Below are 13,086 nucleotides of genomic sequence, written 5' to 3' on the forward strand. Positions count from 1 at the left end.
TCCACAAAGCCATGCAAGTAATTCAAAAGAAATCTTAAGGGGTTACTCAGGAATAGTTAATTTGTTCTATGTGCATTTAGTACATTCTAGGTACTAAAATAACTTTTTTAAAAATCAAGTAAAAAAAAATACAATCTTAGCGCAGTTCACACACTGCCAACACTAACCATGAATCGAATTATTGATCTGTGCAGAGTAAGATACCACTTTTAGAGTGTCCTTCTTGCAAGTTTGTTACTAGCAATTTCTAACCCACATATCTCAAAATTCCTTCTCTCTCTGGTATCCAAGGCACCATACCTTTGTTGGAAGATAGCGCAATTCTTCTGACTTTCCATCATAGCTGCCAAGTTATCCCTTTTTTAAAGGGATTTTCCCTTATGCTGAATAGGCTTCCTCACGAGAAAAGGGAAAACTTGGCAGCTATGCTTTCCATCCTCCCAGACTAGCCCATCTTTTGGACAGAAAGCAGTGTTTATGTAGAGTTCCCTGGAGTGCTCTCTCCAGCAGGCCTTTCAAGCTAGTTTTATTTCTTCCCTCCACCCCCTTATCATAGAAAGGATTTAGTATTGGAGACACAAAAATGGGAGAAGGGGGAGAGATGAGAGAGAATCCTGTACTTCTTCCCAGCTAGGAGCTGGTGATGCTCCAGTGAGGATAGCTGATCCACAAAGCATATAGACATCATCCCCCATTACAGTTTTGTGCTGCAACCAAAAGAATACTTCCTTCTCCTATGACTGGGGTTAATGAGAGAGAGCTTTCCTTCCCTATGAGAAGTGTTTATGGCATCTACAGAGGTCTATCACTTTCCAAATGGTCATGCAGGAAGAAGAGGGCAGGCCCCACCACATCTTCTCACCTGAATTATCAATTCTTCACTTATAGACCTTTTGCACTAACATGAAACCCAAGGACATGTAAGTCAGGAGCAAATCACCCCATAATTTCCAGCACGTTGGGGCTCTGGGCTGAGCAGCATCCAATTATGATCTTGGTGTCCATGAAGCTGGCTTAGGTACTGGGGTGCCATGAGGTGTCGTAAATGAGGGCAGAATTCAAGTCTGGACATTACATGCACTTCATAGTTATTCCAAATTCAGGCAGCACCTATCTGCCTCAGTAACACTTACTGTTTTCCTAGTCCCATCTACTTTTGGTTATAGTCCTCATTCTAGGCATACTGGGAACCTCCACTGCAATTTCTGAATTTCTCCACCATTAGTGATAATCATCTGCAATAAAAACTTTCAAAACCTCTCCAGCTACACCTCTGGTTCTTGTCTGCCCGTGACTGTCTAGGACTGTAACTTAAATCTCCCTAACATTAGGGAGCGAAATCTAGTCGGTGGCGCTGTGGGTTAAACCCATAGAGCCTAGGGCTTGCCGATCAGAAGGTTGGCGGTTCAAATATGACGGGGTAAGCTCCTGTTGTTTGGTCCCTGCTCCTGCCAACCTAGCATTTCAAAAGCATGTCAAAATGCAAGTAGATAAATAGGTACCGCTCCAGCAGGAAGATAAATGGCATTTCCGTGTGCTGCTCTGGTTCACCAGAAGCAGCTTAGTCATGCTGGCCACATGACCCGGAAGCTGTACGCCGGCTCCCTCGGCCAATAAAGCGAGATGAGCGCCGCAACCCCAGAGTCATCCGTGACTGGACCTAATGGTCAGGGGTCCCTTTACCTTTACATCCTATATAACTACTGAAAGCCTTCATAGTACAAACTAGTATACTTTGCATGCTATTTCCCCCCTTTATACTGTTCACTTTTGTTGACTCTGCTGTAGTGAATCATAGATATAATTCCTTGTAAATTCTTTATGGTTACCCAAGGGATCCATTCTGTAGCTCTTCTTCAAGAGGAGCAGCATTTACAAGGAGAACTACCCCTTTTAATGAGGTATAAGTGTACTGTTGACAGAATAAGGCTTCCTGTTCTTTTGATGGGATAAAATAAATATAGTAAGCTTAATATGTTTTTTAAAAGCATATTGTAGATTTTTTAAAGGTCTTTGAAACCACCCAGTTTTGCATTTCTCTGCTCTGGTTTTGGCAGCAGTGGGAGTATGTAGGCTCTTTCTCTCTCCTTGATATGGCAGCCAACTTTTCTTAAGAACAGAAAAGGGTAGGCTAGCCTAGCTTCAAATATGCAGTTTAAGCTGGTTTCCCGGCTGTAATGAATTATCTATCCATCAAATATGCAGTTTACAAATTATGCTGGGTGTTGGTTGTGTCACATTCTCAAACTGTGTTGGTGCATCTCAACATCATCAGTTGCTTTTCTGAATAGGTACCCGCATTGTTTCAGCCATACTGTTATAGCAGCACCTATGAAATCCTATTTTCAAGTGGTTTCATTTGTGTGGTTACAATCATCCTAAACTGTGCGGTAGAAACTCCTGACAGTTAAACATTACAAAAATGCACATCTTGACATCATTTTCAGCCACTTCCTTAAATAATATTCAAAATGCACATTGAGAAATATAATGTCAAAGGATTCTTCGTAGGAGCTGGGTGTCCCCAAATGGTAACTTCTTGATTATACCTTTCAAGATTATACCTGCCAAGCCAAGATACAATGCTTTTCAAAATTATATGTGTGTAGCTACAGTGAATAATTTGAATAGTTTGCCATGGTTTTGGTTTTCAGCCAGAATCCAAATAATTATAAAATAATAATCAATGAGAGAATAAAAAATAGTTGGTTGGAGATCTAGAAAAATAAAGAGCTATGCTGCTTAGAATGGTCCCAGGTGTGATTTGACTCACACTGTTGTTGGAAAGTAGATATAGAATCAGTTTGGTTATAAACTGGGAAATTGGTCCAGCCACTGGGCCAGATACCAACTTCCCCCTATCCCCACACGCCTTTGACAGGTGGGTGGCAGAGCTACCTGCAGAAGAAAAATGACTGCTTGCTTGCTTGACTCTAAATCATACCCGCAAACAGACAAAGCAGGATTTACAGTGAGCCCCTTTGATGATGCACTGTCGGCAACAACCAGCTGATGGTTACTGAAAGCTCACCTTAAAGGAGGGTCACTTTCAGGGCCAGTCAGCTTATTGGCGCTGGAGGTGAGCCTCCGCAGCTGCACTTGGGAGCTCCCGGTGGGGAATTCTTTTTCTTCTTCTTCAATTTTTTTATTGCTTTTATGAAAACAAATGTTTAAACAACAAATATACACAACAACAACAAAAACCACAACATTACGAACAAGAACAAGAACATAAAAAAGAAAATATACCTTTCACAATTTTTCATCCTTTCTAATCATTTTAGGGTGACTTCCTCATGCCCCCCCATACTGCGTTTCACTGTATTTCAACTTTAGCAATTTCTATTCCTAACTTTTTAAACATATTTTATATCTATCTATACTTATTTTAAATCTAAACATTAACTATCATTCTTTCATATTATCCTTAATCCTGAAATAATCTCTAAAACTACAACATTATATGCATTTCCAAATCCATTTCAAATTAACTAATATTGCAATATTTCTTCAAATAATCCTTAAATTTCTTTCAATCCTCTTCCACCGACTTTTCTCCCTGGTCACGGAATCTCCCGGTCAGTTCAGGTAATTCCATATAGTCCATCATTTTCATCTGCCATTCTTCCACTGTTGGTATTTCTTGTGTCTTCCACTTCTTTGCTATCAAAATTCTTGCTGCTGTTGTGGCATTTAAAAAGAATGTAACATCTTTTGGGGGGATTTCTTTCCCGACTATACCCAATGAGAAGGCTTCTGGTTTCTTAATAAAGGTGTTTTTCAACACCTTCTTCAATTCATTATAAATCTTTTCCCAGAAGTCTTTTATGTGGTAAAAAGTTCCTTCAACAACTTTACATTTCCAACATTTGTTATCATGTGTATGATAATTTTTTGCAAGTTTTACCGGTGTTAAATGCCACCTATACATCATTTTCATCATATTTTCTTTCAAAACATTAGTTGCAGTAAACTTAATAGACCTTTCCCACTCCTCCAGCATTATATTATGCCCCACGCCCTTTGCCCAGTCAATCATTACCGATTTCGTGTGCCACTCCCCGGTGGGGAATTCTTGAGTACATCTGATTCCAGCAGCCCTGGAAAGGAACAATTGGGAGCTCACTTTAAGCTCTTGATTGGTAACAACATCCTTACACATAGTGTCAGATGTGAGGCAGGCGGGTGTGGTTTGGGGAAAACTGACTCATAGGTCAAATTGGGACCCACAACAAGCCTAATTAGACCCATGGGATGAAAGTGATTGAATGCATCTTATGTCCTCCTGTCTCTTGTAATGGAAAGTACGACCAAACATGCAATTTGATAAGACATTCCGCTCCCCAACCTCTGTAAATGGCAACCACCGAAGTGCAATGTGTTCAAAGAAATTTGGAACGTGTGACATCACAACATGTTCTGCATTTCTTGACATTATGAGGACAGAGATCAGACATAGGGATGCTTCTATCAGCAGGAACCAAACATCCTCTGTAACATCTAGTTTCAGTATTACTTGTTTATCTTATTCTTTTCCCATGTCAGTAATTTGCTGATTCAGACATTTAGAATTTGTCCATGCAGAGCGATCCATGGCGGCAGTGATATGGAGACAGTAGCATCTGTCCCAGCATTTCCAAGAATGCAGGCTCCTTTTATTGCCAGCAGTTCATGTCAGCACAAAAGCCCCCTTTTAGCCACCTCAGTAGTACCAGTGACTACTGGGAAACAGCACCTGTATATGTAATTGTGTTTTGTCAGGTGCTTTTCCATGTCACTGAGTCCACATGGTTGCTCCATTTTACAGAGTTTCAGAATTTTGAAGCAGTCCATAGTTTCAATAATAGTTAACATCAGCAAAGCCCACAGATGTCTAGTTGAATGCTTTCACATTCTGTTCCTGTTTCTGGATAACATGAATTTCCCCCCAGCAAAAATTTGACCATTCCTTCTGTTTTAAAAACCATTTTAATGACAAGGTTCAAATATCTCGTGATTCTCCTGTTAATGATCTTATGTGAGTGTTCCACCATGATGAAAAAGAAATATTAGCATGAGTTTCAGACAGTTCCTGAACTCTAGATTTATTTATCTTTAATCTTGAGGATGAAAAATAATAAACATGCAAACACAGCCCCAAAGTTTCCTTTGTCTATATCTTTAATTTGAGATGGCTTCCCTTGAAGTATGAAATTTTAAAGAGACCAAAGACCCCAATGTAGTTTGCCTTCATATTTGTTAAAGCTCTTTTTAAAGGGTGCAGCTATTATTGATTTAAACAAGGAAATTGGATTAATTGTAACCCTCTCCTTCTGTGCATCCTATATTTTTCTGTTTATCCTAGAATTTTATGCCATTGACTCTTGAGTAGTCATATTCATTGAAGTGCTTATAATAAACAGTAATCAGTAATTTGGCTACATGCTCTAATAAGCAGAAAATGTGGAAGGAAATGGGCTTTGAAGTAGGAAAGAATATTGGGGGGAGTGGAAAATAGAATAGCTTCAATGAAAAGCAAAGTAATATTGGGAAAATATGAAGACAGTAATGACTTGAAAGAGAAAACCAACCCCAGTTTGGCAAGAGAGATTCTGGCATGCAAGCAACCTTCTGGGCAAATTGCAGATGCCCATCTCCACCCATGTTGCAATGGTAATCCAAACTCTATTGAACTGGCTAAGTGCCTCTTTTGCAGAGACTGAAATAAAGGACACTCCAACATCTCTTGGTTACTTTGAAAGCAAGGTAAGCAAAGCAAAAACCTTGCAACCCATGATATTTTAATAATTCTAATAATTTTTCAAATAGAATTTCTTTTCTTTATAAATAAATAATTACAGGAGGATTTTTAAGCACAGCACTAATATGTACACACAAGGACCTGTGAGTTTCTTTCAACTGTAGCTGAATCAAAGCAAACCACCATTGGTTTGCATCCCGATGTAATCTTCTGTGAATGGAAAGTCTTTCGTTCCAGCAGAGAGATCCTACTGACAGAGGGGGAGACACAACTTCAGCTGATCTCCCAAGCCCTAATGCTACCTCTGACACAGTTCCAGAAGGGACCCACCTCTCTGGAACAGTGTAGAAGGCAGTGGTTGGAGTGGAAGTAGAAATTGGCAAAAGCCACCTTTCCTCCTCTCCCAGTGGGAAGTTCCCTGAGATCCTTCCATTCAAGCAATAGCACCACCCACAGATGCAAAGTCTGGATCCAAGCCATAATGTTTATGCTTTAGTGCAGAAGTCTGATCAATTATAGCAGCAGTGTCCTAATGTAAATGACAGTTTTCCATAATTCTTTAGTATTGGTGCATTGCTTTTTAAACTGAAAAAAAAACACATTTCTGTAAAAAGCTTAAATTATTGGCAGGGGTTAATTAATCTTTAAAGAGCAGGTGAAGGAAACAGGAACCATCAAGAGAAGTGCATTAATTGCTTTACAGAAATTCTTTGGCAATTGCTTCTACTTGTTTCGGTTTTCCTAGTTGCATGGATTTGTTTTCAAGTATTCAGCCTACCATTTAACTGAGAGGCAGTAGTGTTCATGTTTCTTTAATAGTTTATAGCAGCTGTTCATATAACTTAAGCAAATATTCAAGTATATAGGCAAATTGTTATAGCAATTAAAATTAATTGCCCCACGATCAAATGCCTAGAATAGTATGCTGAGTGTTTCACAACTCTGAAGACAGAACTGTCCAATGACATGAACTTTTAGTCATTAGTATTGTCATGTACTTCCAGGAGGCAAGTTTCCTTTCTTGATGATAGAATAGGTGATGAACAGTCAGTGAAAAACTAATATTTGCTATATAGTTATCCTTCAGATCAGACCAAAAGTCCATCACTCAGAGTTCTGATTCCATGAGAGGAGGACTGAACAACCTGTGGCCCTCCAGGTGTTTCTGGCCTACAAATCTAATCATCCCTGAACATTGGCCATGCTATCTGGGGTTGAAGCACAGGTTCCGCAGTGCTGCAGCAGATGCTTGCTTCTGGGAAGCTCACAAGCAGACCATAAATGCCAGAGTTCTGCATGCTCAGTGGTATATTGGAGCTTCCATTTTGCCACCTGAAAACCACCATGGATTTGTCCAGTGGTGGTCAGTATGGTGGGGCCTCCCAACACCGTCACGGCAGTTAATGGAGATGGCACTGGAGCAGGGCAGGGAGGTTGAGACTACACAGGCCCATTGGTAGAGCCACTCGGCTGCTCTTGCCTATGCATCTGCACAGCCCCAACTCCACCATCACCCTGCTCCATTCCAGCAGCGTCCAGGTAAGATGCAGTGATGCTGGTGTTGGGAGGGTGTCTCTGTCCCAACACACCACACTCCTGGATGTCTCCAATTGCCCCTCTTTTTGATGTAGTCAGTAGATTTTGAATTATACAGAATTTTAAGAGAAACACAAATAACAGACACAACGCCAATTGTCAGTTACAGGCATTAATCCTAGTTGCATAATCCCCTCTTGAAGCCGTCTAAGCCAGCAGCTATCACCACTTTTTCTGGCAGTCTATTCTATAAGTTAATTATGTGTTGTATGAAGAAGGGCTTTGTTTGTCCTAAATCTCATGCTAATCAAATTTGTCATATGACCTTGAATTCTGACATGATGAGGCAGGAAGAAACATTTATTTATATTCACTTTCCCCACACTATGCATTGTTTAATAAACATTTATAGCACGTCCTCTTCTCCTCCTACCCACAAACCCAGTCATCCTTCATTCTAAACTAAAAAGCTGAAACCCTAACCCTTTTGACCACCTTTCCCCCATAAATTTCCAGTTCTATAATCCTTTTTAAAAAAGAGAGAGTTTGGCAACTAGAATTGTACACAGTAAACTTAATGCAGCAGCACCATGGTTGTATAGAAAGGCATCACAATATTGGCCGTTTAAGCAACAATTCCTAGAATGGGTTTTCATTTTACATCAATATAAGAAGGCAAGAAGAGCCTTCTGAATCAGGCCATCTAGTTTTGCATCCTGTTCTCACCAGATGCCTATGAGAAACCCACAAGTAGGATTTGAGCACAAGAACATTTTGGTCTTCCAAAGCATTGCTTCCTCCAAATGTGGACCTAGAGTACAGTGGTACCTCAACTTACGAAGACGATCCATTCCGCGGCCATCTTCATAAATCGAGGTTTTCGGATGATGAAGCACCGCTTGTGCACATGCGCCGACTGTGCACACCGCTCTGCGCTGGCGTGGAACGCGCGTGCGACAAAAAGACTTCCGGGGTTCTCGACTTTGGAAGTCGAAACCTTCGGAAGTCAAAGCATTCGGATGTCGAGGTATGACTGTACAGCCATCATGGCTAGTAAGCATTGATAGCCCTGTGAAGTGCTTGACCTTTGCCAATAGACAACTTACTTTTGTGCAGGAATGAGTGCCTCCCCTTTGTGTGAGGAGCACTGCTCCCTGTTGTTTCAAGAGTGTTACAGGAAAGGAGAACAAGGGTAAGATAAGTAAAAGCTATCCCTCTTCTGGGTCCCCAGCCAACAAGATTTACATTGTCCTTTCAACCAGCCTTCCAGGCTAGTGGTGCTTCTAGGTTGGTGACAACCAGCTCAGTCCAGCTGGGTACTTGGTGGGGTTCTTGTACATCACCAGCCTAGAGGGGTGGAGGGGTTACCATCATCTTTGAGGAACAAATCACCATCACCAGGAAGCCTAACCACTTGGGATTTAGATTTAAGGGCTTGTACCTGAAGTTTGTACCACCTGCAGGGACGCAGGTGGCACTGTGGGTTACCACAGAGCCTAGGGTTTGCTGATCAGAAGGTCGGCGGTTCGAATCCCTGCGATGGGGTGAGCTCCCATTGCTCGGTCCCAGCTCCTGCCAACCTAGCAGTTCGAAAGCATGACAAAGTGCAAGTAGATAAATAGGTACCGCTCCAAGCGGGAAGGTAAACAGCGTTTCCGTGCGCTGCTCTGGTTTGCCAGAAGTGGCTTTGTCATGCTGGCCACATTACCTGGAAGCTGTACGCTAGCTCCCTCGGCCAATAATGCGAGATGAGCGCCGCAAGCCCAGAGTCGGTCACGACTGTACCTAATGGTCAGGGGTCCCTTTACCTTTACCTTTACCTGAAGTTTGGTCAGAGAGGTGGAGTAGAAATAATGTTAATGTACCACCCTCCCTGATGCCCAGCCAAGCATCCTTTCTATCCGAGCTGGCACAGATGGGCTCAGGGGTGGTGTTCTGGGTGACCTGCTGGGCTGCCATAGTAGTACAGCTTGGGATTTCACGTTGCAGGGATTTGAACCATGACAAAACCATGATGCTGTCTCAACACATTGCTAACCCGGGACATTGAACTGGGCTTTGCAACAGGGCAGATGGAGAGTGGATGGAATTGGGGGAGGTTTGAATAACTCAGTTGTCATAGACTACTTCCAGGTGAGATTTGGACTGGCAAGGACAGTTCTCTCCTGCAATGCTGGGAGCCTCTTAAGATGGCCTGCCCCTAGATGGAAAAGGCTTTCAATACAATCACTCCTAAGTGCCCTCTCAGGTGTGGTAAAGACTGTAATGCCCCTTTGTTTTGTGTGGGGTTAAAAGACAACAAAACAACCCAGAAGAGAGTTATATCTTAAGTGATGCAAGTACCGCAGTGAATGCAACCAGATAAAAGTGAGAGGACGTGATGCCTACTATGTGGTGGTGATGAGAGAAAATAAATCCTATTTTGCTGCCTCCATTGCATTCCCAAGGAACCGCCCAGCCAAACTGTCCCAAGTGATGAAGTCTTTATTGAGAACTAGCCCAGAGGAGAGGGGAACGGCATCTTTGGAAGCCTGCTGTTCCAAGTTTGTAAAGCACGTTGAGAATAAAGTCACTTGTGTTTGCTTGGAATGGCATTCTCTTCTTGATACGGTCCCTGTGGAGTTGTTCAGAGCAGCGGCAAGCCAGACTTTGTGGGATCAGTTTCAATTGTTGTTGCTTGAGGATGTGGAAAATACATTTCAACCGCATGTAGTCTTGGCTTCCGCCCATCATAGCCAATAACATGTAACTTGGTAGGTTTGTGTTCAGTGTGGGTTCGGTAGGTAATTAATGCTGGATTGCATCAGGGAGTGTATCTACTGCCTTTAAGTTGCACTGTCACCCCATGATTTTCCTCTGACAGCTGCATCATGCCAACAAATCCCTCTCCACTTCTGTCATTCTTCTGGCATATCTGAGAAGTTCTGCCAGCGTCTGCTATGCCTGTAGCTATTCTCAATTCCCACTGGTACAGAGGAGCTGCTGCCAAATCCTACAGCCCTTCATCCAGTAGATTTTTATGTATATGATTGCACCCTACATTATATAGTAATATCAGATTATTATGTAAAATGAGAAAAGAAAATCTGTGTGTGATGGCTATATGTCAGAAAACTCAGCAATGCTAGCATATTCACCAGCCAGTGCCTTTAGTAAGGGTATACGATGGTATACTGAAGTACAGAAATTACTGCAGACATATTTTTTAACTCCAATAGCACATAAAACATCTTTTTTCAAAAAGTAAATTTTACCTTAATGGAAATTTATGACAGTATTATGTATTTTATTATATAACTGGATGCAATTTAAAATCTGTTACATTGCACTTCATCTTCAAGTGGCAATAAAAGATGGACTGCAGTCCAGTATAATCAATGAAGTTTAAGCACATAACCATGTTCTGAATTGCAGCTATAGTAAAAAGCCAGCCATACCGATACACAATCATGTCTTCCCTTTTACTGTTTTGTATTTTAATATACTGACTACTTAGCTCTTTCAGTCCTTCCTAATAATCCAAAGTCACTGACCTCTCAGTAAATTTAATAGCATTTTTTCTTTTCTGTGAATCCCACTTGGCTCATCATTATCCTTTGCATTTGGCATAGAGGGCAGGGCATGTGTGAATAATATGGCCGCGTATTCCTCTTTTAGTCACAAAGAGCCAATCATCTGAGGTGGTTATTTCTCCTGCTGGGAACATTTCCCAATAGCAGAATTAACCAGTTTCCTCTTAGCTAGCTATTCTAATGATAAAAAAATTCATTGTACTAAATTAAATTTCTATGTCTCGGGTCAGAGCTACATTTTACATCGGCAAGTATTTGTCCCCAAAACTGTGCTTGCCAGGGTAGTATGACGTAGATCAGGGATGTCCAACAGTTCGATCGCAATATACTGGTAGATTCCCGGGAGGTTTTGGTAGATCGTGGTTGATCGCTGGGACCCTTTCCTTAGCACATGTAAAATACGGTCCGCCCTCCATTGTTGCACAATGTTGCAGAATAGAAGATGGAGTTTTCTCAGTGAGGCTGTTTGTTTCCCCAGCGATCTGTTGGTGAGTGGCTGTTTTCCTTTCTCCCTTGAAGATAGGCTTGAATTCTCAAAAATTGGGGCTTCCCTCCTCCCTAAAAAAAGCTAAACAACTTTGACCAGAAGCCCAAAAAGGGGGTAGATAACTGCCAGTTGTTAATTCTGTGAGTAGATCGCAGTCTCTTGGGAGTTGGCCACCACTGACTTAGACAGGCTGGGTCATCTGTAAGGAATAATCAATAAGTGGGATTTTTATTCTCCCCTTTATATATTTGTACCCCAGCAATGCCACCCAATGCTTATTTTACAGTCTTGGAGCCGGGCTGGGTTGTTGTTGTTGTTGTTGTTGTTGTTGTTGTATTAAAGTAAAATACAGTATGACCTTCCTCCTGCTTATTATCTCCTGCAAATGGCACTTCCCCATCAGCATTACAAGTTAAACTTGAGGCTGGGGACCTGGTGTTTGCCTCAAAACACACGGTTCCATTTCTAGATTTCCTCTGCAATTGTAGGGCATCACTTCTGTGCTGCGTATCTCATCTGTATGTTTACATTTGGCTGATACATTTTGGAGAACTGCTGTGGCTGGATATGTTCTTTTTTATCTTTTACTTACGAGGATAGAGTGTACATCATCCTGCAGAAAAAGGACGTCAAATATTAAAAAGGGTATTCAGTATAAAGCAGCTCCTGTTGCAAATGACTGCATAAACCTTGGGTCCATTATTCTTGTATGAATTTTATACTATTAATAAACTAGAGCTTGATTTCACCAGTATGTTACATCTGTGTAAAATGGGCATAAAGTGTAGCATTTTACACTTGATTTACAGAAATACGAATAATTATACAAGGCTGTAAGCAATCGAGGATAAAATTTTATTGTCAGCAGACTTTAAGAAGATACTAAAAATGGCAGTAGTAGAAATGTATATTGTCACTAAAACCAAAGCATATGCTTGCTCTAGATTATCTTCTTCTTAAATTAATTTCGGTTATACTCTTCTTACTACTGGAAATCATTTTTTGTAACTTTATTTTTTACTAGAAACTATCTTGTTATGATAGTATGTAAAAAGGGGGGGCATCACTGTCTTTTTTGAAAGATGAATGACATTCTTATTGTTTTGTTGCCAATAGCAAATTTATTTGAAAGGCAAAGTAACATTCGAATCAACACCTGCTCTACTACTGAAATTGTTTGATTCCTTTGATGTAATCCCTGATTGCTGTAAAGTGAGAAGAACCAGTTCAGTATTTTTGTTCTTAGATCCCCCTCCTTTGTCTTGCAGCTACTTGTGGCAGATCCCATTAACAATTGCAGTAGGAAATACGAGCCACATCTCATCAGAGGCAATTATATGGGTGTCTAACAAATCAGGTAAAAATAAACTTTCCTCCCAGTGGAATCTCATAAAGCATTCATGTGTGTGTTTTTTTCCCCTGAACTGTTTCTTCACAATTGATCTTAGGACATTGATTAGCTGTGCGAAACTTTATTCCTGCTGCTGAAAAATGAATGGTAAGAAAGACATTTTTGTTTTAGAGGAGGAAATGAAAGAAGAGTGTTGTTAATTTTAACATAAGTCAAAGAATAAATTGAAGAGGCTTTAGACTACAAAGATCTTCTGAGGAAGGTGATATCTTATATTGGGCCCCATGTATGGAACTACATGCAACTCATTTGACTTAATCCAGATGCTGAATAAAATATAGTTGGTGCTTATACAGGGTTTGTGTTTCATTTTGAAAATGAGGCACAGTGAAGACTGTGG

General features: G+C 40.9%; 1 protein-coding gene across 2 annotated transcripts in view; it reads left to right on the forward strand.

Moving 5' to 3' along the window:
* The window catches only part of TRHDE (thyrotropin releasing hormone degrading enzyme), a 204,082-nt gene that overhangs the window by 153,335 nt on the left and 37,661 nt on the right, over positions 1-13,086 (forward strand). For both annotated transcript variants that reach the window (XM_035128521.3, XM_088651943.1), the window contains one exon: positions 12,604-12,692. In XM_035128521.3, the coding sequence (XP_034984412.3) occupies positions 12,604-12,692 (89 nt within the window). The remainder of the gene's footprint in view (positions 1-12,603; positions 12,693-13,086) is intronic.

This window comes from Zootoca vivipara, chromosome 9, assembly GCF_965207765.1.
Source record: "Zootoca vivipara chromosome 9, rZooViv2.hap1.1, whole genome shotgun sequence".
NCBI classification, from domain to species: domain Eukaryota; kingdom Metazoa; phylum Chordata; class Lepidosauria; order Squamata; family Lacertidae; genus Zootoca; species Zootoca vivipara.